The sequence below is a fragment of the Acinonyx jubatus genome, chromosome D2 (genome assembly GCF_027475565.1).
Source record: "Acinonyx jubatus isolate Ajub_Pintada_27869175 chromosome D2, VMU_Ajub_asm_v1.0, whole genome shotgun sequence".
NCBI lineage: Eukaryota > Metazoa > Chordata > Mammalia > Carnivora > Felidae > Acinonyx > Acinonyx jubatus.
This window is the reverse complement of record NC_069393.1, coordinates 85,310,599-85,332,306: the sequence shown is the minus strand read 5'-3', so window position 1 is coordinate 85,332,306 and position 21,708 is coordinate 85,310,599. Positions and strand designations below refer to the sequence as shown.

Sequence of the window (21,708 nt, the reverse complement as noted above, 5' to 3'; positions counted from 1 at the left end):
GGAAGGTCATAAATTATGAATATAGTTTATTTCATGGTTATACAGATCTTCAGATTTTCTGTTTCTTCTTACAATTTGATGGATTGTGTTTTTCTAGGACATTTTCACTTAATATAAAATTTCAGATGTATTGGCATAATGTTGTTCTTAATATCCTTTTATTATCTTTTAGTGACTGTAGGGTCTGTAGGGATTTCTGTGTCTTCCCACCCCTCTTTCCTGATCAACCTCACCAGGACTTACCAATTATTAGTCTCTCAAAGAACCACACGCTTTCCAGGCCACCCAAAGACCACTGGGTTTCAATGAAGTTCCTGAAGGGGCTGCTTTACTTCTAGATCACTCTTAACTGTAAGGTGCAGCCCTTTGGGAACCAGCCGGGACATGTAGCTTTCAGTGGGCCCTCAACTCCAGTTTTTTGCCTCCACCCTACAAAAAAAAAAAAAAATCAGAAGCATCATTCAGCCTCCCAGCTTCCTCTTGAATCAGCAGACATGCCCAGGACAAATGTACCCCAATACGTGAGGCTAATTTCTCTGGACACCCATCGTCTTCCAGGTCTCGGCCCAGTGATTTTTCCCAGCATTTCCCAGTTTTCAGTGCTTTTAGTGCGTTTTAAAAATAGTTCATCTAACTTCTCTAATTTTACCAAACCTAGTTCATCTTTGTAAGTATTAGTTCTTCTCGATCTATATTCAATTTTAAAGCAGGTATTTGTGTTCCTAAAGAAAGTCTGTTTTTAATGGATCAGTAGTTTTTAGTGGAAGAAATCTAACAAAAACATTAATTTGAGTAAATATGTAAATGGATTGTTTCTTTGTTTTTAAAGTTTACTTATTTATTTTGAGAGAGAGAGCACAAGTGGGGGAGGGACAAAGAGAGGGAGGGAGATGGAGAATTCCAAGCAGGCTCCATACTGTCAGCACAGAGCCCGGTGTGGGGTTCAAATTCATGAACTGTGAGATTGTGAATTGAGCTGAAATCCAGAGTCAGCCACTCAACCAACTGAGCCACCCGGGCACCTCATAAATGGATTGTTTCTTGTGAGGACCTTTAACTGTACTTGGATGTTGAAGGTTGTGGGTGATTTCACATGACAAGATAAAAGTTATTAGTGAAAGAGAGGAGGAAAGCACATCATTCATTCATTCATTCATTCATTCATTCATTCGTTGTTCAACAAACACTATTGGACACCTGCTGTGTGCTTAGAGCCGTGCTTGGAATGGAGAAGGATAGAGGTTTTTGTAGAAAGACCCTAGAAGCTAGTGGTCTAACTTTCCTCCCTTCTTTGACCTTACATGTTTGTTGTGTGTTTATGTAGACATACAGTTTATATTATCTGGACCACTTGGTCAAAGCCCTGCAGAAGATGTCCCTTTACGAGCTCACCATCCCAGTCCTGCAATTGGGCGTACTAATTGCAGCCTCCGTGGTAGACAGCAAGAGCCTCAAAGATCTGTACCATCTTCGGTCAGTATAGCTGTTTTATTTTCAGGGAAACTGGGGAGCATTTAGGTGGCTAAAATGAAAATTTCCCCGAAGCAATATAAAAGCAAACAGCGTTTTCATATATTAATTCTGTAGTCAACTATTTCTATAAATAATAGTGCCTATGATTTGTAAAACCAAATCAATCAACATATTTGAACATAAAATAGTAATTTTATTTTACAATTTCTACCTGGTCTTTAAGAGAAGATCATTGTTCTAAGGAAATGCACACTGAAGTGTTAGAATAAAGGGCCACTGTGCCTGTAGCCGACACTCAACTCATCCAGAAAAAAATATAGGGTGTTGGGGGAGGAAGAGAAAACGGTAAAGCAAATGTGGTGAAGTGTTCACACTGAAGGAATCTGGGCGAGGGGCGTATAGTAATTATGGTATTTGTGCTGCAAGCTTGACATCATTTCAAAATACAACCATTTTACACCAGAATCAAAGTGGAGCCTCTCTCCTTGAGGGGGGAGGTGGTCAGAGCCCCAGCCACTGTGCCGGAGTTTTACCTCTGAAGGTGACCCTGAGACCATAAGTAGGTATTGAGTAAAATACATGAATGAGTATTAAAATTTTCTCTGCCTGAAATTTGGTAGAGTCACCTGTGTAATTTTGCTTGGGTTTAAACATTATTGAAAACCTCACTAAATTATACATTTCTTTTTCCGTTTACCAATTTTTATCAGGTCCCAGTACAGCCTGACTCTGATCCACCAGGTCCTGTGTGGCCCCATTAACTCTCCTTATTGCCCCCCTGCCCCTAGACTTGCCCTAGTTTGTTCCGATTTGAAGTTGCAAGAAGCAGCGACTTACCATGAAGAGGTGGTCGGGCAAACATACCTTTGTGACATGGAGCAGGCCAGGTACGGCGCCTCCCCCGGCTGTTAGGTCTCCTGTCGGCGGGACACGCTCCCCTGTCCAGAAGGGACGATTTGGCCACCCTGGGGCTGCTCTCGGCTGAGTCCCCTCCAGCCCCAGGCCCCATCCTTCATCACAGCCGGACGGTGGGCTGTGGGGAGACCCTCGGCCTTGGAGGCTGTGCCTCGGGGGGTGCAGATCTGTGCCTGGGGTCAGTGCCTGGGGTGGGGGCTGTGCCTGGGGGGGTGCAGATCTGTGCCTGGGGTCAGTGCCTGGGGTGGGGGCTGTGCCTGGGGGGGAGTGCAGATCTGTGCCTGGGGTGGGGGCTGTGCCTGGGGGGGGTGCAGATCTGTGCCTGGGGTCAGTGCCTGGGGTGGGGGCTATGCCTGGGGACAGTCATGGGCATTTTCTATTACCTGTAATCTCGGTCTTCCTGTAACTATTTTCATTTGTATTTCTTGACGACCGATGAAGTTGGACATTTTCAGGTATTTCTTGGCCATCATATTTCTTTGGCGTATTAGTTGTGTTACTTATGTTAGCTGCAGAAAAGAAATCGCCTTGAGAAAGGAGAAAAACAAGGAACTGCTCTCCGAAGAAAGTCTGACGACGGTGCCCGAGCCCGTAACTGCGGTCCAGAAAGCAGAGACAAAGCCGCTCATAGCGAAGGATAAGGTACCCACTCTCGCAGCACCGTGTTCCTGGCTGGGCAGGGACGGTGCTGAGGCTGCAGCCCGAGCCACTGGCCAGGACCTGCCGTGACTGCGCTGCGCCCAAACCCTCCTGCCGGGTTTCCCGTGTCCCCTCCCTGTGGGTCCCGGACGTCTCCGGGGAAGACGGGGCTACAGACCGCCATGGAGGGCTCCCCCCAGGGGCCTGGGCAGGACTCAGAGAAGACAGGCTGGGGGCGGCACAGAGGGCCCACCAAGAAGGGCAGTGGAGGCCCGGGAAGCTAGAGAGGCGGCCCCGGAAGTCTGACCACCAAGCAGCTCTCCCCTCCACGCAGTGGGCACACTTTGGGCGGTCTTGCCCCCGAAGGAAAGTAACCGTCCGGGCCACCATGCTCGGGACACCGCTCCATACTTGAGACTCCGTTTCTGAGCCCCCAGAGTCAACCGTTTGGGACACTTGGTAGGAACGTGCCAAGAGCCCCGGTGTCTTGCTGAATTCAGGGGCTCGGTGACCCCTCCCGTGCTGGTGCAGGTGCCGCGTGGTACAGGACAGCGGGGCCACGGAGCACGGGGCTCGGGCGGGAGCAGGGGCCACCTGGTGCTGGGCGTGCTGGGCGTGAGGCAGCCGGTCAGAAGACACAGGCCCCGGGAGACTGCACGCAGTGGAGACAGGGGGCCCGGCCCGGCAAAGCGGGTCCTCCTGGCGTGGAGCCGAAGGGGCACACGTGCCTGCCATGCCTTGCAGATCTTGAAGATAAACGGAGAGACCGGGACTGGGCTGGAGGGGACGTCCTTTCCCCTTCTGTGGACCCTCAAGGCAGAAGTTCTGCTGGAGGTGGATCTGTACCAGCCTGCGAGGCTGCTGCTGTCGGAGGCCTACCTGGCCTTCCAGGTGAGAGGCCGCCCTGCCCGCGGGGACATGCGCCCTCTGCTGGGAAGCCAGCCTGCTGCTTGCCATTCTGGAACGCCCATCTTAGACTTGTATCTGAGTCTCTGCCCTTTGCCTGACGTTCCTCTGGTTTCCTTGCCTTCTGTACACAGAGTTTGCTAACATCCCTGCTTCCCTTGGCTGCCGTGGGCCTGATTCCACGGCCGCTTTCTCTTGGATGGTAGGGCTCCTAATGGGCCGTTCAGCATTGCGTTTCCTGCCGTTGTGTGTGGAGGCTGAGAGCCTGGAGGCCCGGGCTGAGCCCCCCGCCCATGAGTTCTGTCCTGTCTCCTCAGGTGTGGGCCCTGCAGGTGTCTAGGGCCTCTCCAGGGCCTGTCTGGAAGCCTGGGGTTTTCCGAGCCCCCTTGGAAAGGCTAGCACTCGGGCCTGGCTGTTCAGATCTTCGCTCGGCTCCTTAGGCCCCACTACTCCATCCGCTGGGCTTCTTGAACCTGCTCTGTCCTCGAGCACAGATTTTTGGTCCTCCTGGTGTCCCCCATGAGTGGCCCTTCTAGTGCCTGGAGGCCCCAAGCCCAGCCTCCCCTCCCACGCTGGGCCCTTGCTTTTCTCCTGGGCTGTGTCCCCATGAGCATGGATGCCCACGTGTGCTCCCCTCCTCGGAGATCGTGGCCCTCCAACGCCTGCGGATGGGTGGTTCTACCTGCATCCGGCTCTGAGAACTGTGTCCACTGGGGAACCAGGCAAAGCTACAGAGCCAGACAGGTGGTCAGAGACAGAGAAGTCCCCAATAAAGGCACAAAACTTCAAGGCGTGGGAGGTTCAGGCAGTGGGGACAGGCGTGCGGGTCTCGGCCAGCAGGAGAGCTGTGTGCAGGCCTGGTGGCCAGATAGGCGCGTGCGGTCCAGACTCCAGGGCCAGGAGGGGTGCGAGGGGTGGGGCCCGAGAGGCCGTAGCACCCTGCTGGCCACGGCCTCTTCTGAGAGCCCCTGGGGCAGAGTCAGTCCCCAGGGCGTGGCTGGGCCACCTTTGCCGCCTCCAGATGCCACCCCGCTCCTCCTGAACCTGACACGGGTCCCACGTGCCCACGGGTCTTTCCCTCCCGGCCATTCACTGCCCTGAGCCACCTACCCCATGGCCGCGCCTCTGTGGGGCCACAGCAGTCACAGCCTGGTGACATGTCCATGGGGTGTCTGCAGGTACGGGCCCCGCTTCTGTCCACGGCAACCCGCCATCGGCCTCTTTGCCGTGGCTCCACCGGCCAGCACCCCCCCACCCCCCACTTGTCCGCCTCCCGTAGGCACCTCGTCGCCCTCCCCGCCTCCAGCCTGTATTTGCTGTCCAGAGCCCCGGCTCTTGGGACAGCAGGCCCCAGGCCCACCAGGCCCTCGGTCTCTTTGTGCTACATGCCAGCTGCCCTGTCCGGGGCCACCTCGGACTGCCGCTGTTCCGGCCTGCGTCCTCCTGCCGGCTGTGGGTCAGAGGCCAACAGCACCCCCGCCCCACGCCCCGGCCACCTGCGACCATGCACAATGGGTGGGGGATGAGACAGCCCTGGCCAACTAGGGTGCAAAATCTGCTCACCTGCCGGCCCTTGGCCAGCATCTGGACAGGGGCTCCTGGGCAGTGGGGGGGGGAGGGGGGGGACACTGGAACCTGCCGCTAAGGGGAGGGGGCTTCCCAGGGCCCTTGGCACTGTTGGAACCCTGGAAGTGGTTTTAGCACAGGTACAGGCCTCAAGCCCCCCCACCCCTGTGCCCTGAGGGCAAATACGGGGCCTCCTTCAGAGGTCAGGGAGCAGCCCAGTGGACACGGTGTGGGAAGGCCTGATGCCCGGAGCTGCTCTCTCTGTCTCTGTCTCTCTCCCCCTCCCGACCCCCCTCCTGTCTTTCTATGTCTTTCAGGAGCTTGATGATCCTTGTGCCCAAGCAAGATGCCTGCACCTTCTAGCGCAGCTGGCGAACAAGGAAAGAAACTACAGACAAGCTAAGCACTTGGTGCAGTGGGCGCAGCGCCTGGGGGGCAGCGAGGAGTTCTGGTACAGCTCAACCCTGACCCTGGCGGACACGCTCCTGTCCATGGAGGGCAAAGGCAGAGAAGTGGCGGTGAGGGGGCCGGGTGCGCTCGAGAGGGGCCTGTGGCCGGTCCCGGTGGCCGAGGGCCACACGCCGACGCCACGTTGCTGTCCCCAGGTCTGCCAGTTGTTTCAGAGACTGATAGACACCTTCAAGCTTCTGCAAAAAGAAAGACCGAACCGAGTGCCCGTCTTGGAGTTTATGGCCACAGACCTAGAGGCCAGGTAGTCCTCTGTAAGAAAAGCTTAATTCGCATGACGGTCGTAGCTCACTTTGTCCTTTATGCGGCATTTCAAACCTATTGCGTGCAGGGAGTCACGCGGAGAGCCCTCTGCCCACAACCCCCTACCCAGGCGACCTGCTCTGGAACAGAGCCTTCCCTGGGACCCCCTGCCTGCTGCACGCGGCCCCTGGGGGAGGGAGGCCTGGGGACATCTCGGGAGCCTGACCTTCGGCCTTCGGGCTCCTGGAGGCAGTGTCTCTTTCTTTCCAAAGTGCCTTTTTCTTGGGACGGGGGTGCAGGTGGCTTGGTTTGTTCCTAAATTCTCAGGGGACACATGCTTCTGAGCAGACGCCCCTTATGCTGAGGGGCGGGCCCAGCCCTGGTTGAGGGCTGGCTGCGGGGTCTTCTCCACCCTTCACCCTCCGTCAGTGTGGAACTGCGTCTGGGAGCAGACACCTCCCTGGGGTCTGTCCTGCTCCGTGTTCGCCTTTGTTCTGGCCGGTGGTTCTGCGCCTCCCGCCCAGGGGGCAACGGCAGGTGCACTGGGCACAGAGCCTCCAAGAGCAGCTCTGGGTCTCCTGTGCTTACTGGTCTTGCAGACTTTCAGCTTGTTTCTGAGCCAGCTTTCTGGTAACTTCTATCCTTCTAGAAAATCGTTTCCTCTGGTTGTGTTAGTAGACGTGTTTCTGGGCTCTTCCCCTGTGACTTCACAGAGCGTTTCTCGTAGGTCCCGCTCCTCCTTGGTGCCCTCACTCTTTTCCCAGATCAGACTCCACACCAACGGCTAACTGACCTCAACAAAGAAGCAGCTTTGGCTTTCTTGACCAGAGCAGCCGGGACTTTGTCGTATTTTGGTTTTCTTGATTTTCTGCTTTGTCTTTGTTCAGTTCTTGGCTGTGTATTTGAGAGGCGCTGTCCTGTTCCATTTTCAGTGGTCCCGTGGGTCACCCAGCCTGTCCCCCCTCCCCGGCAGGCACCCCTGACGTCCCCTGGCAGCGGCCCGCAGGTCTGGTGTGCGAAGACCGCCCCGTCCGTGTGGGTTTCTGCCCCTGAGTCAGAGGAGAGCGGTTTTGAATTTCCAGAAGCATGTGATGGCGGGGTGCGGGCTGCTACCTTCCGACTTTATCACGTTGTGACGGAGGCGTGTGTGTGGCCCGTGTGGTCTCTGCTCTTCCGGAAGCGCTCCTCAGGTGTTTCCTCCGGCAACGCTGGTGACACTGCGGTGGCCACACGTGACGGCCCACGTCCCATACAGGTGCGTGAGCCTCCAGATCAAGGCCGCTCAGGAGTCAGCTGATGGCGAACCTCCCGGATGCTTGCTTCTGCTGAACAAAATGGACGACTGCTTGACGGAAATTGAGAAAAGGTTGATCACCTGGGGCTACAGAGACAATTGTGTGGATATAAGACTAGAGCGCGCCAAGATAAAGAGGTGAGCGGCCCTCCCGGGCCCCCGGAGCTCTGCCCGGCCGGCGTGCCGTCCCCCCCCCGCCCCCCCCGCCCCCCCCCCCCCCCCCCCCCCGTGACCGCGCACTGTCCCCGGGGCTGTCCAGGCCGTTCTCCCTCCGGCCCCCTCCTGCCCCCTGACTCAGTGTCCTGACCACAGGCCCAGCTTTCCTCCTGGGTCAAGCCCCGACCGGCCCCCGTTGCCCTCCAGCAGAACCTCCTCCTGGCCCCGCCCTGTGGCCGCGGGCACCTCCGTCCAGGACAGCGGCTGTCCAGGACAGCGGCACAGGGAGGTGTCCTTGCTCTCATCCAGTCCCCCCAGTGTCCCACCAGCTCCGTCTCTGCACACACACGGAGGTACACTCACAGCCCCACACGCCGCCCCACCCGCACACGCAGGCACACACGCATACCCCCACAGCGTTCACACATCGGTCACACACACGTGGGCACGTCACCCATGATCACTCACAGGTGTTCACACACAGCCTCGCACACGTCGACCCCGCACACCCCTGCACCTGCTCACACTGGCTCTGGCCTGAGGAGCAGCCCAGGCGCTGCCCTCCAGTGGGGCTCTGTCACCCTCCCCCATGTGACCTCCCAAAGTCCCCACTGTCATCACGGGTAGGCGCTGGCCCAGAGGCAGAGGAGTGAGACTTCAGTAAATGCCCTCCCCCTCCCACCTCCCCTCCACCCACCCCGCCCTGGCCACCCGCGTGCTTGGGGTGCACACAGGCATTTCGAAGCTCAAAACCGCGTGTAAGGTACTAACAGCGGCCTTTGTGAGGGAGAAGGAGCCTGCACACAGGCTCACAGTGTGCACAGTGTGAAGGGTGGCCTTTGGCCCGTCATCACACAAGTGACACGCGGTCGTGGAAGAACTTCAAAACATGCGGAAAAGCACCAATGGGAAGATTCGGTGGTTGAATGAGCACAATTAACGTTGTGTTGGTTCGTTGGTCTGTCTGCCAGGTGTAGATTTAACTTTGACAAAAGCAGTACAGGGCGCGTACTTATTTTTGTATCTTTACGTATAAGACATCTCATCAAAGGGTTTAAAGTACTAATAAAAATATAGTCACATAGAAATTATATACTCCGCACTTCGTTAGTGCTTTGAGATTTTTGTCCTGAATCCCACTCTTGGTCTTATAAAGATTATGTGCCCAGAACGAGAAAGACCAGGAGCAGAGAACTGCGTATTACTTGGAGGCACATGACTTAGTCCAGGGAGCTGTGGCTGATGCAGAGGAGCTGTTCTGCAGCGTGCGGGCCTTACTGTCCCTGCAAGAGGTGAGTCTGTGCCCTGGGCCCCCCCACCCCCCGAGCCCGGAACACCACCGGGGCACGCACAGACGCCCCCCACTTGCCTTAAACAAGCCGCCGGCTTCCACTTCTGGGAGTGACACTGACTGGATTTGCCCTCCCTTCTGAAATAACCAAAAAGTAGACAAAAACGTGAAGCAGATGTTCAACACACTAGATGTCAGCATCCGTGCCGTCATCCTGAGCAGAGGCGGCCCCACCTCCGTCGACACTCCGGGTGGCTGAGGGGCACCCAGGGGGACAGGTACGGGGCTGGGCCCCCACTCAGGCTTGGGGCAGCGCCCGCTCCCACCAGCGGACAACCTCGTGACCCCAAGGCCAGTCGGGGATGATCCGGCCCTGGATGAGCCCTGCCCCAGATCAGCCTGCAAAGTCATCCAAGTGTCTGCGCACTGGGGTCCCAGGGCAAAGGCAAGAGCGGGGCACAAATGTCCATCCGCCAAAAAAGCAAGATGCACCACGTCTGGCAACGGGTGAGAAATCACCGTGCCAAAATCCCAGTCAAAACTTGCGTGCGAAAATCACCATGCCCAAGCAGGAAATACACCTCAGAACAGTCTGTGAACTGGCACAGATACCAGAGTTCAAAGGCAAGGATGTTAAAAATTACTACTGACTGCATTCCTCAAGCTCCAAAGGCTAAGTGGAGATACAGGAGACATAGAGAGAGAGAGCGAACAGACAGAGGTGAAAACCACGTGTGTGGGGAAGCACGCACCGGATGGGTAGGGGAGCAGAGACTGAGAGGGTCGGAGGCGGCCGCGGACAAGAGTGGAGATCGCCAGAACACCCGTAAGTCGACGTGCCGAGAGCGCGATAATCGGAACGTTGTGAGGAGAGGAGGGCCAGGAGGGGACAAAGGCTGTTTGAGGAAATAATGGCTGAAAGCCACTATGAGCCTACTGGAATCCAAGTATGCCAAGGGCACGTTGTGACCCAGCTGTCTCCGGCCGGTGGCTGCGAGGGCTCTTCGAGACGGGTCAGAATTGAAAGCACACGGTAAGTGCAGAGCAGCCGACTTCAACAGAAAGAGTGCCGTCTGGAAGACGGTGACGCAGCGTCACGAAGAGCCTGGAGCGAGAGCCGCTGATCGGTACCCAGCAAACACGTCTCTCGAGGATGAAAACGAAGTAAAGACTCCCCCGGACCTCCAAGAGCCGAGCGTGTGGCAGCAGACACGCGACGGGACCGCACAGTTGTCCTTGAGGCGGAAGGAAATCGGCCCCACGTGGAAATGTGATCTGCACAGATGAACGAAGGGCACGGCGAGTGTGAGCTACCCGGGAAAACCTGTGACGATTTTCTCTCGTTATTTAAATCTCTCCGAAGGATAGCTGACTGTTCCGGCAAAATGATAACAGCGTAGCATCAGGTCGGTAACACCCGTGAAAACAAGATGTGTGACAAGAGCAGTGTGAAGGAGTTTTGTGCTCTGAGTGGAGTGGCAAAATATACTCTAAACCCTGAAGGGATTACGAAAATCTCAGAACAAAGAGGCATGCCTAATAAGCCAAGAAGGGCTTAGGAGATCCTAAAAACCATTCACTTGTCCCTCAAGAAAGCGGAAAAAGGGGAAAGAGAATAAAGAACAGCCGGGCCGTACAGGAGACAAACAAGTCATGTCACAGTCCCGCGAACCAGAATGGTCTGGATCCCCAGTTAAATGACAGAACTCGTCAGATGGTATGAAGAAGCAAAATCCAACCATGCGCTGCCTACAGGGAAGCCACTTTACAGACATGACTAGGCCGGAAGTAAAAGGATGGGAGACGGTACACGATGCTGACACACAGCGAAGGAAGCCGGGCGGCCCCGCCCGCATCAGGCAGGCTTCGGAGGAAGAGCATCACGGGGACGAGCGGGTCGGTTTCACGGTGTAAGGGGAGCCAGTAACCACGGAGATGTCATGTTCTAAACTCTAAATACCTAATAGCAGATCGTCCAAAGAAACGAAGGAAAGACTTGTGACATTGCGGCGGAGAGGCAGACAAATCATTATTAACAGAACAAGAAGACCTCAGGCAGAGAGCTAGGTTTGTGCACCACCACCGACCAGGTTGCATAGTGGGTGTTTATAATGCATCTCCCCAGCAGCAGCAGGATCGCATTCTTTTTGTTTCGTGGGCACACGACACAGTCTCCACGATAGATCATATTCTGGATCCTAAACATAGAACAAGTCTCAATAAATATAAAGAGATTTAAATAAATAAAAAAAAGATGGTGTACCAAGACTGCCATGGAATTAACGTAGAAATCAAAAAGCAGCATAAAAGAATAGTTTAGCCCATGGAGGCAGAAAGCTGATTCGTGGTTGCAGGGGAGGGGCTGCGAGGCCATAGAGAAGAGTGGGTAAGGGGTTCCCTTTTGGAATGACAGAAACATTTTGAAAGCAGAGGAGGTGCCTCCCAAGGCTGCGAACACACGAAGCACCACCGAGCTGTGCACTTTGAAACAGTTAACTTCACGTTATATGAACTTTACCTCAATTAAAAAACAAACCCAGAAAGCTATGGGTGGAATTGCCCAGATACATGGAAAATGAGCAGCATGTACCAAAATAACTATGAGCCAGAGAGCAAATCAAAAGGGAAAGTGTTTCTGAACTGAAGGGGGGAAAAAAACGCATCAAAATTTTTAAGGCATCTCTAATGGAATGCTTAGGGGAAATTTTGTGACACTAAATGACCGTATGACAAAAGAAATAAGATCCCAAATTAATGACCTCAGGCCTCACCATAAGGAAGGAGATAAAGAACCAGCTCCCCAATGAACAGAAGAAAGGAAATCAAAGATCAGAGCAGAAATCAGTAAAATAGGAAACATTAAATTAGAAGGTAAAATCAATAAAACCACAAGATGTTATTTGAGCAGATCAATAAATACACACACTTCTGCCTGACTGATCAGGAAGAAAAGAGAGAGTGTGAATAACCAATATCAGAGAATAAGAGGTGTGACATCACCGTTGATCCCACACATATTAAAAGGATAATAAGGGGCTATCCTGAACAACTTCACGATAATGTGGAAGATTCCTTGAAAGACACAAACAACCAAAACTCACTCAAAAGGAGACAGGTCACCTGAATAGCCCTCCATCTGTTAAAGAAACGGAACTTGTAGTTTCCACAGGGAGAACCTCGGACCCGGAAAGCTGTAGCGGCAAATCCCAGCAGACAGGTAATGAAAGCATAACACCAATTCAACACAAACCCTTCTGGAAAACTGAGGACAGGGGAGCACCCTATGAGGCTAGTATTACCCTGATACCAAAACAAGAGCCTCAGATAGATGCCTCTTATCACGAACATAGATGCAAACGTTCTAAACAAAAATTCAGCAAATTAAATCCAACGATATGTAACAAGGAGAAGACATCAATGTCAAGTCGGGACTATCCTCGGAATTTTTTTTAATGCTTTTGCTGTTGTTGTTGTTGTTCTTTTTTGTTTATTTATTTAAATTCAAGTTAGTTAACATACAGTGTTGTCTTGGCTTCACGAGTAGAACCCGGTGATTCATCTCTTACGTATGATGCCCAGTGCTCATGCCAACAAGTGTCCTCCTTAATGCCCATCACCCATTTAGCCCAACCCATCACACACCTCCCCTCCAGCAACCCTCAGTCTGTTCTCTGTATTTAAGAGTCTCTCATGGTTTGCCTCCTTCTCTGTTTTTATCTTATTTTTCCTTCCCTTCCCCTATGCTATCTGTTGTGTTTCTTAACTTCCACATATGAGTGAAATCCTATGATATTTGTCTTTCTCTGACTGACTTATTTCTCTTAGCATAATACCCTCTAGTTCCATCCACGTTGTTGCACATGGCCAGATTTCATTCTTTCTTCATCACCGAGTAGTATTCCATTACATATATAAACCACATCTTCTTTATCCATTCATCAGTCGATGGACATTTGGGCTCTTCCATAATTTGACTGTTGTCGATGGCACTGCTATAAACGTGTGCCCCTTTGAATCAGCATGTTTGTATCCTTTGGATAAATACCTAGTAGTGCAGTTGCTGGGTTGTAGTGTAGTTCTGTTTACAGTTTCTTGAGGAACCTCCACACTGTTCTCCAGAGCGGCCTCACCAGTTTGCATTCCCACCAGCAGTGCAAGAGGGTTCCCGTTTCTCCACATCCTCGCCAGCATCCAGAGTCTCCTGACTTGTTCATTTTAGCCACTCTGACCGGTGTGAGGTGTTATCTCAGTGTGGCTTTGATTTGTATTTCCCTGATGAGGAGTGATGTGGAGCATATTTTCATGTCTCAGTTGGCCATCTGGATGTCTTCTTTGGAGAAGTGTCTGTTCATGTCTTTTGCCCATTTCTTCACTGGATTACTTGTTTTTTGGGTGTTGAGTTTGACAAGTTCTGTATAGATTTTGGATACTAACCCTTTATCTAGTATGTCATTTGCAGATATCTTCTCTCGTTCTGTCAGTTGCCTTTTCGTTTTCCTGATTGTTTCCCTCGCTGTGCAGAACCTTTTTATCTTGATGAGGTCCCAATGGTTCATTTTTGCTTTTAATATTTATTTTATTTTTTAGAGAGAGAGAGAGGCTGAGAGAGAGAGAGAGAGAGAGCATGTGCGCATGAGCGGGGGAGGGGCAGAGAGCGAGGGAAAGAGAATCCCAAGCAGGCTCCAAGCTGTCGGCGCTGAGCCGAACACAGGCTCAAACTCATGAACCATGAGATCATGATCTAAGCGGAGAGTCGTATGTCCAACTGACTGAGCCACCCGGGAATTGTGTAACATTCAAAATCAATCAATTTGGCTCACCATATTTTTTTAAAATTAAAGTAAAAACATATGATCACCTCAGTAGATGTGGAAAAGCATGTGACTAAACCCAACACTCATTCCTGATTGAAAAAAAAATACTCTCAGCAAACTATTAATAGAAGGAAAACTCCTCAAGCTGATGGAGGGCATCTGTGGGACCCCCACCACACCTGGGTGGAAGTCCAGGGCTAGGACAGCGCTATGTACTCTCACCCCCTTCCTCCTGAGTTGTATTTGAGTTGTAGCCCACTCAGCAGGTGAGAGAAGGAAATTCAAAGTGCCCTGTTGGGAAGGAAGAAATACAGCAGCCTTTGTTTTCAGACAGCATAATCACGTGTATGGAAAACCTCATGCAGTCTACAAAAATGATAATAATAATAAAGCTACTGGGACTACCAAGCAGTTGCACCAAGGCTTCAGGACGCAAGGACAAGATGCAAAGATTAATTTTATATTTCTGTATACTCCCAACAATTTACCAGATATTAAAAATTCAAAAACAAGGGCGCCTGGGTGGCTCAGTGGGTCGAGCATCCAGCTTTGGCTCAGACCGTGGTCTCGCAGTTTGTGGGTTCGAGCCCCACATCAGGCTTTGCGCGGACAGCATGGAGCCTGCTTGGGATTCTCTGTCCCTCTCTCTCTGCACCTCCCTCACCCATGCTCTCTCTCTCTCTCTCAAAAAGAAACATTAAAAAATTTTTTTTAAATAAAAAAATTCAAAACCATACCATCTGACAGAATGAAAATGAAATTTGATAAAAAAGTGGAAACACCTACCCTGAGAACTGTAACACATTGCTGAGAAAGTGAAGGAGGCCCAAACAGATGGCGGGATATACCATGTTCATGAGCCAGAAGACTGCATATTGCTAAGATCTCAATTCTCCCTAAATTTTCTGTAGTCCCGACCAAGAAGCTGCAGGCTTTTTTACAGAAATTGACAAAATTATCTTAAAATCCATATAGAATTGCAAAAGACATAACATAGCAAACACAACTTTAAAAAAGAAAAACTAGGGGCACCTGGGTGGCCCAGTCGGTTAAGCGTCCAACTGCGGCTCAGGTCATGATCTCACGGTTTGTGAGTTCGAGCCCCACATTGGGCTCCGTGCTGACAGCTCAGAGCCTGGAACCTGCTCTGGATTCTGTCTCCCTTTCTCTCTGCCCCTGCCCCGCTCACACTCTGTCTCTGTCTCTCTCAAAAATAAATAAACATTAAAAAAAAGCTCAAGGAAAAAAAGAACAACTAAGTTGGAGATCTAACACTATCTGATTTTAAGACTTATTATAAAGTGACAGGAACCAAAGCAGTGTGGTTTTAATGTAAAAAAAGAAGGACATGAGATCAATGGAACATAACAGAGAATCCAGAAATAGACACACTTTACAGACACAAAATTGATTTTCAACAAAAGAGCAAAGGCAATTCAGTGAAGAAAGGCTACTCTTCAAAACAGTAGGCTGGGGGTGCCTGGATGGCTCAGTTGGTTAAGCCAGCGACTTCAGCTCAGGTCATGATCCCATCATTTGTGGGTTCGAGCCCCGCATTGGGCTCTGTGCTGACAGCTCAGAGCCTGGAGCCTGCTTCAGATTCTATGTCCCCCTCCCTTTCTGCCCCTCCCCCCGCTCATATTCTGTCTCTGTCTGTCTCTCAGAAATAAATAAATGTTAACAAAAATTTTTAAAAATAAAATCACTAAATAAAACATTGGTGCCACTGGAAATGCACACCCAAAACATAGATGGAAGGACAGAGCTCAGAGCAGATCATAGACTTACAGGTAAGAGCTGAAACTACAAAGCTTCTAGAGGAAGACACCTTCGGGACCTTGGGTTCAGCAAAGATTTCTCACCTACGGCAACAAAAGCATGATCCATGAAGGAATAAATTGATAAATTGGAGCCTGCTCTTCAAAAGACACTATTCAGGGAATGAAAAGGGAAGGCACGGACTGGGAGAAAATATTTGTGAACCATATGACTGACAAGATTTGATCCAGAATATAAAACACTCTTGGGGCGCCTGGTGGCTCAGTCGGTGAAGCGACTGCTCCGGCTCAGGTCACGATCTCAAGGTTCGTGGGCTCGAGCCCTGCGTCGGGCTCTGTGCTGACAGCTCGGAGCCTGGAGCCTGCTTCGGGTTCTATGTCCCCCTCTCTCTCTCTGCCCCTCCCACGACCCACTCTGTGTCTCTCTCTCGAAAATAAATAAGCATTAAAAATTTCTTTTTAATTTAAAACACTCCTAAAACTTAATAATAAGAAACAACCCAATAAAAAGGGGGCAGTTGAGCAGACACCCCCAAGGGGAACGTGTGGATGGTGGACGATGACGTGCAGAGATGGTGAACCCACCAGTGAACCAGCGAGACGCTGACGGTCATGGAAAACCACAGCACGCTGTGACAATGGCTACAATTGGGAAGACTGAGCATACTGATCCTCAGCGAGGACGGGGAGGGACAGACCTCCGGCCGCTCGGCTGGGGGCGTAGCACGGACCACGCTTTGGCAGTTAGACACAGGCCACCGTGTGAGCCGGCCCGGAGTGTGAGTGGATAAACGCCCTGTGGCGGGTTCTCCCCGTCAGTTAACGGGCACGAATGCGTGCAGCAATGTGGATGGGCCTGAAATAATTATGCAAGGGAACAGCGCCGGAGACAGCACATGCCGTCAGCCCACGGGCACGAAACCCTAGAAAACGCAAGCCGGTTCAGAGTGCTGGAGTGTGGCTGGTGGCCGCCAGGAGGGAGGGACTGAGGGACACGGGCGTTGTTTGGCTGTGGAGACGGCCCGTGGCGTCTCATCGGAGCTGATGGAAGCACGGGGCGTGGGGGGTCGCGGGACCTGCCCGCGCCCTGACTGTGTCTCTGGCGCACCCAGGTACAGAACGTCAACACGCCTCTGAGGAGGAGGCTGGCGCAGCTCCGACTCCACCTGGCGGAAGTGTCTCTGGACCTGCTGGAGCTCATCTGGGCGGAGGCTCTGGCCCGCCAGTTTGAGCAGAGCCCCGTGGAGAAGCTGCTGCTCAGCTACCTGCAGAGCGTCAGTGACCACACCTCTGTCGGCTTGGTAACCGTCCCCGAGACCAAGGGGCCTCCCCCGCGTGCGGGTCTGCAGGGGCCGTGCTGTGATGGCAGGGCCACCGGGGGCGGCTGGGGGGACGGAGCCCTGGGCCTGGCGGGCCTGGGGGTCTTGCCGAAGAAAGCCCCCCCCCCCCCCCGTCTGACGGTCGGTGGGGGGGTCTGCTGGCGGACTGTGCACGAAGCACTGTCCTCCCCAGGGCGTGCGTGTGCTTTGCCTAAGCACGTCGGCATGCTAAAGAGCTCCTCAAAGCTGAATTCGTGTTGTTAAAGAGCAGTCGAATTTGCAAAATACCTGAAGGAAACATATTCTGCCATTTTTAGACACTTTCCTAGATTTCATGTAGTATGAGTCAAATTAATTTGACGTAACTATGGAGACGTGGAAGATAGCCCTGAAACTGAACTTGAGGCAAACTTACATTATTTGTTGGTGAGCCCCACCTCCAGGTTCTGCAGCCAGGCTTCCGTGACCTCCCGACGCCTCAGCCCCGGAGACCCCCCCCCCCCCCAGATGCAAAAGGGAGCGTTTCTCAGAGTGCTCGGATGTTGTCCCTCCCGGGGGCCTGAGACCAGGGACTCCAGGGGCGCGACCCGGGGACGCGGGGGCGGGAGGGGGCCGCGCCTCCCAGGGCCGGGCGAAAGTAACCGCAGGTGCTTTGTGCTCCCGAAGAAATGGTTCACCCTGAAGCGGACTCTGGCCCACGTGGTGCTGGCGCAGCTGGGGGCCCTGCACTCGCTGCGCACTGGCTTCACAGAGCTCCGCGCCCGGCAGCTGGGCCTGGCGGGGAGGGCCCTGCGCCTGCTGGCCGTGCAGGCGGACCCCGTGCACCCCACCGTCTACTGGGAAGAGGGCCTCTCGGTATGCGCTCCTGCCCTCGGCTCGCCCGCAGACCCCTCACCCGCGCGCGAGAACAAACCGTGTATCTAAGACTCACCTCCTCTCAGTAAGAACCAGGATGTCAAACAGGCCTCGAATAGTCCCTGGTTGAGAAGGTGGTGTGGCCTGGGGCGCCTGGGTGACTCAGCTGGTTAAGCCTCTGACTCTCGATTTCGGCTCAGGTCATGATCTCACTGTCTATGAGTTCGAGCCGAGTGTCAGGCTCCAGGCCGACGGCGCGCAGCCTGCTTGGGATTCTCTGGCTCCCTCTCTCTGCCCCTCCCCACCCCTCTAAATAAATAAATAAACATTTAAAAAAAAAAAAAAAGAGCGAGGGAGAAAAAGGCAAGAAGTGGTCTGTCCGGTGTGACCAGCCAGCGGGAGAGAAACACAGACTGCTGGGGACAGACTGGAGAGGAGGGGGGGGGCAAACACACAGGTGGTCCAAGGGCAGGACGTCCCCGGCAGCGGCCCGCAGTTCCTGGTGTTCCCCGCACCTCAGCAGCTCTCCAGGGAGTCCAGGGTGCGCCCAAGTGCGGGTGCAAAACCCCCGCTCACGTGCAGCAGGGGACCCGAGCCCCGTTCCTCCCTCCCACCACCCACACTGCCTCGTGGAGCCGACACAAGGGCTTGTGCCCCCGCACTGGCCGCGTCGTGCACGCAGGCCCACACCCTTCTCTAGGGCCCCCTGCCAGGCTGCCCCGCAGGCCGGGTGCCCCTGGGGAGCACCCCACCCCCGAAGGGACCCTGCTGACGCTGCTGCAGGGCTCCAGGCCACCGTCCTAAGTGCCTCGTACACACCCCTTCTTCCATCTGGAAGGCACCTGCCCAAAGGCGAAGGCAGGCTCTTCCCCACAGACCCTGCTCTTCTAGGAAGACCCCCAGCCCCAAGCGGCTGAGCTGGCCGACAGGGGCGCCTTCTCCATAGGCAGGTGCTGAGCTGAGCGGCCATAAGCCTCTGGAGACCACTCTGGAGGACGAGGCCGGCGAGGATCGCTGCAGGGACCCGGGACCCTCCAGGGCCGCCTCCCAGGAGCACGGCAGGAAGGGCTGGGATCTGCAGGTACGGCCCCTCCCACGCGCCCCGCGACGCCCTGCCCGCAGCCCCGGCCTGAGCCTGTGTCCCTGCAGAGAAAGATGAAGCTGGCCCAGCGGTACCTGGCCCAGGCGTCCGAGGTGCTGCTGCAGTGCGTGCGGGTGGCCCTGGGCGGCTGCCTCCCGGACATCGCGGCGGCCGCCAGCCTGGAGATGGTGGAGTGCAGCGGCACCCTGGACCCTGTGGCCACCTGCCAGTTCCTGGCGCTGTCTCAGGTGTGGCTCTGTGCCCCTTCCTCCGGGCCCTTCTTGGCCACCTGGGGAGAGAGCGGCCCCGAGCACCCCGCGCTCCCTCCCGCCGGCGTCCGGCCGGTCTCTGCCTTGAGAGCGGAGCTCAGCCGGAAGAGGGCGCTTCCGGCCACCGGAAGCAGTAGGGAAGGCCGCCCCCCCCCCCCCCCCCCCGCCCGGGTTCCCTGAGCCGCAGCCCCTGTTACCGACATCCCCGTTGGCCCGGCAGGCCTCGTGCTCTTGAGGCTCAGAGCAAAGGGGTGGGCGGGTGCCGGGAGCGCGGTGGCGGAGGGCCAGGAGCAGCACGGCCTCCCAAGAAGCCGGCGGCAGGAGCGGCCGTGCAGCCCCATCCACCCTCGCGCGTGGGCGCCACCGGCCCAGGGCAGGGCTCAGGCCCCTGGGCCCCTCCTGTCTGGTTCAGAGCTGCTCGGCCTCAGAGATGATGCGGGACGTGCTGTTCACGGCCACGGACGACACCAGCAGCTCACAGCTGGCGGCCCTGCTGCGGCTGGAGCACCAGCTGAAGCGGAAGGGGAGGACGTCCACCAGCTTGTTCGCGAGCGTGAGGCAGAGGCTGGCGGTCGTTTCCAAGGTGAGCGAGCCCCCCGAGCCGGCCCCGTTCTCACAGCTGTGCTGCGTCGCTCTGCTGTGGCCAGCCTGACTGGGGAGCATTCGGGCCGGGTCCAAATCCTGGCTCCCCTCTTGTCAGCGCGCGGTTCTGGGGTGCCACTCACCCTCTGTGACCTCCTGTTCCTCGAGGGCCTCGTGGGGATGGGGGCCCGCCGCCTCCGTGACCCTACATCCCAGGCCCGCGGCAGAGGGCGGGAGCGACAGGACCCCCGAGGGTCCTCCTTCAGCCGCCGTGGAACGCTGCAGTCACCACACCTCCTCGTGCTGGGCCGAGCAGCTGTGAAGAGGGGTATTTGAAGGAGCGGGACTCGGCGAAAACCTAGCAAGTCGGGAAGCAGCCTGGAGCCCTCTGGCTGGTCCCGCTCCCCTCCTTCCCTGTTGCTTCCGTGCACCTGTGTGGGTCTGACCTCGTCCCATCCCTCCACGGCCTCCTGTCTCCCTCCGTCCCCTGTCTTGCTTGCGGTGAGGCGTCCTGTGCTCCATGGGAAGTTGAGGGGCGCCCCTGGTCCCTTCCCACCAGATGCCAGTAGCTCCCCCTCCAGTCGTGACACCCCGAGCTGTCCCCAGAACCGCCCCCTGCCGAGAGCCAGGGCCTTAGCCCCCGTGCTGGAAAGCCTCCCTCCTCCTGAGGAGCACTGCAGGCCCCAGGAGGTGCAGGGACCGCAGGCCGGTCCACAGGCAGGCCGTTCCCCACAGCCCAGCTGCCCACCTTTGGAGGACACGTCCGTGTGTGTCACTGTGGCTGGGGTGACGGTGACCCAGCGCTAACTTCAGAGGAAACCTGAGGGACCATGTGCATCAGTGCACGTGCAGGGCTGAGGACAGAGCCAGACGCAGGGGGCGCAGGAGCTCGGTCCAAGACGAGACCCAGTCCGAGGTGGGATGAGGTCCAAAGTGGAACAGGGTCCGTGGTAGGACGGGGTCTGAGGCGGGTCGGGGTCCATGCGGATCAAGTTCGAAGACAGGATGGGGTCCATGGTGGGATGGGTTCCAAGACAGGACAGGGTCCATGGTGGGACGGGGTCCGAGGCGGGACGAGGTTCGAGGAGGGACGGGGTCCATGGTGGGGCAAGTTCAAAGACAGGATGGGGTCCATGGTGGGACGGGGTCCAAGACAGGAAAGGGTCTGAGGCGGGATGGAGTCAAAGACAGGATGGGGTCCATGGGGACAGGGTCTGAGGCAGGACGGGGTCCGTGGTAGGATGGGGTCCGAGGCGGCCATCTCTGTTGCGGGTATTGTGTCAACTCCTCCTCCTCCTCCTCCTCCTCCTCCTCCTCCTCCTCCTGTTTCGAGGATCCTTGTGGGAGACCTGCACTGACTCTGGTCACAGACTCGGGGGTCGGCTGCACCTGGGGGTGGGGCGCAGAGCACAGCCAGGCTACTGCAGCGGCCACAGCAGGCGCCAGGTCAGTGGCACCAAACGCTGTCTTTAAAGGCCCAGCTGTGGACACACTGAGAGCAGGCTGAGCTCCAGCTCCCGAGAGGGGACTCTGTCCCCGTCTGTCCCCGCATCACTGCCGGCCCTCTGGGACATGTGGCAGCCTCCTGACGACACGCCTGGGGACAGCGGCTACATTCTGGGCCGTGGGGAGTTTGCCTGAAAGCTCGTGGAAGGTGATAAAATCCATCGTGGTCTCATGGCGCCTGGGAAATGAGGGCCGTCCTGGGAGGAGGTGGCCTCCGAGACCCCGGTCCCCGTGAGATACCCCCCACATGAGGCCTCTTCAGAGAGCAGGAGCACAGCATAGGGAACACGGACCGGCAGAAGGCAGTCAACCGGAGAGGAGAGGAATCGAAAAGACAGAACCAGGGATGAGCGCCATGGGAGGAACTCTCAGTAGGCCAAGCACACTCCTAACGAGAGTCTCCGAAGCCGGGAGAGGGAAATGTGGCCCCAAGGCGATACTGACATGACCCGATGGCTCGAATTTCCCCAAGCTCACGAGGCCACAGGCTCAGGACCGCCAGCAACCTTGCACAGGACAAACACAGGAAGCCGCACCATGTCCATCCACGTGG

At 55.3% G+C, this 21,708-nt stretch overlaps 1 protein-coding gene across 7 annotated transcripts in view; it reads left to right on the top strand.

Moving 5' to 3' along the window:
* CFAP46 (cilia and flagella associated protein 46) overlaps window positions 1-21,708 on the top strand; it is a 95,786-nt gene that overhangs the window by 56,024 nt on the left and 18,054 nt on the right. For all 7 annotated transcript variants that reach the window (XR_003421383.2, XR_008292032.1, XM_053207019.1 and 4 more), the window contains exons 32-44: window positions 1,325-1,473; window positions 2,262-2,360; window positions 2,898-3,030; window positions 3,772-3,918; window positions 5,817-6,017; window positions 6,105-6,211; window positions 7,466-7,642; window positions 8,817-8,952; window positions 16,656-16,844; window positions 17,529-17,717; window positions 18,664-18,798; window positions 18,867-19,046; window positions 19,480-19,650. Coding sequence is in view for 5 of the 7 variants with exons in the window: in XM_053207019.1 (XP_053062994.1) it covers window positions 1,325-1,473; window positions 2,262-2,360; window positions 2,898-3,030; window positions 3,772-3,918; window positions 5,817-6,017; window positions 6,105-6,211; window positions 7,466-7,642; window positions 8,817-8,952; window positions 16,656-16,844; window positions 17,529-17,717; window positions 18,664-18,798; window positions 18,867-19,046; window positions 19,480-19,650 (2,013 nt within the window). In the remaining 2 variants the exon portion in view is untranslated. The remainder of the gene's footprint in view (window positions 1-1,324; window positions 1,474-2,261; window positions 2,361-2,897; window positions 3,031-3,771; window positions 3,919-5,816; window positions 6,018-6,104; window positions 6,212-7,465; window positions 7,643-8,816; window positions 8,953-16,655; window positions 16,845-17,528; window positions 17,718-18,663; window positions 18,799-18,866; window positions 19,047-19,479; window positions 19,651-21,708) is intronic.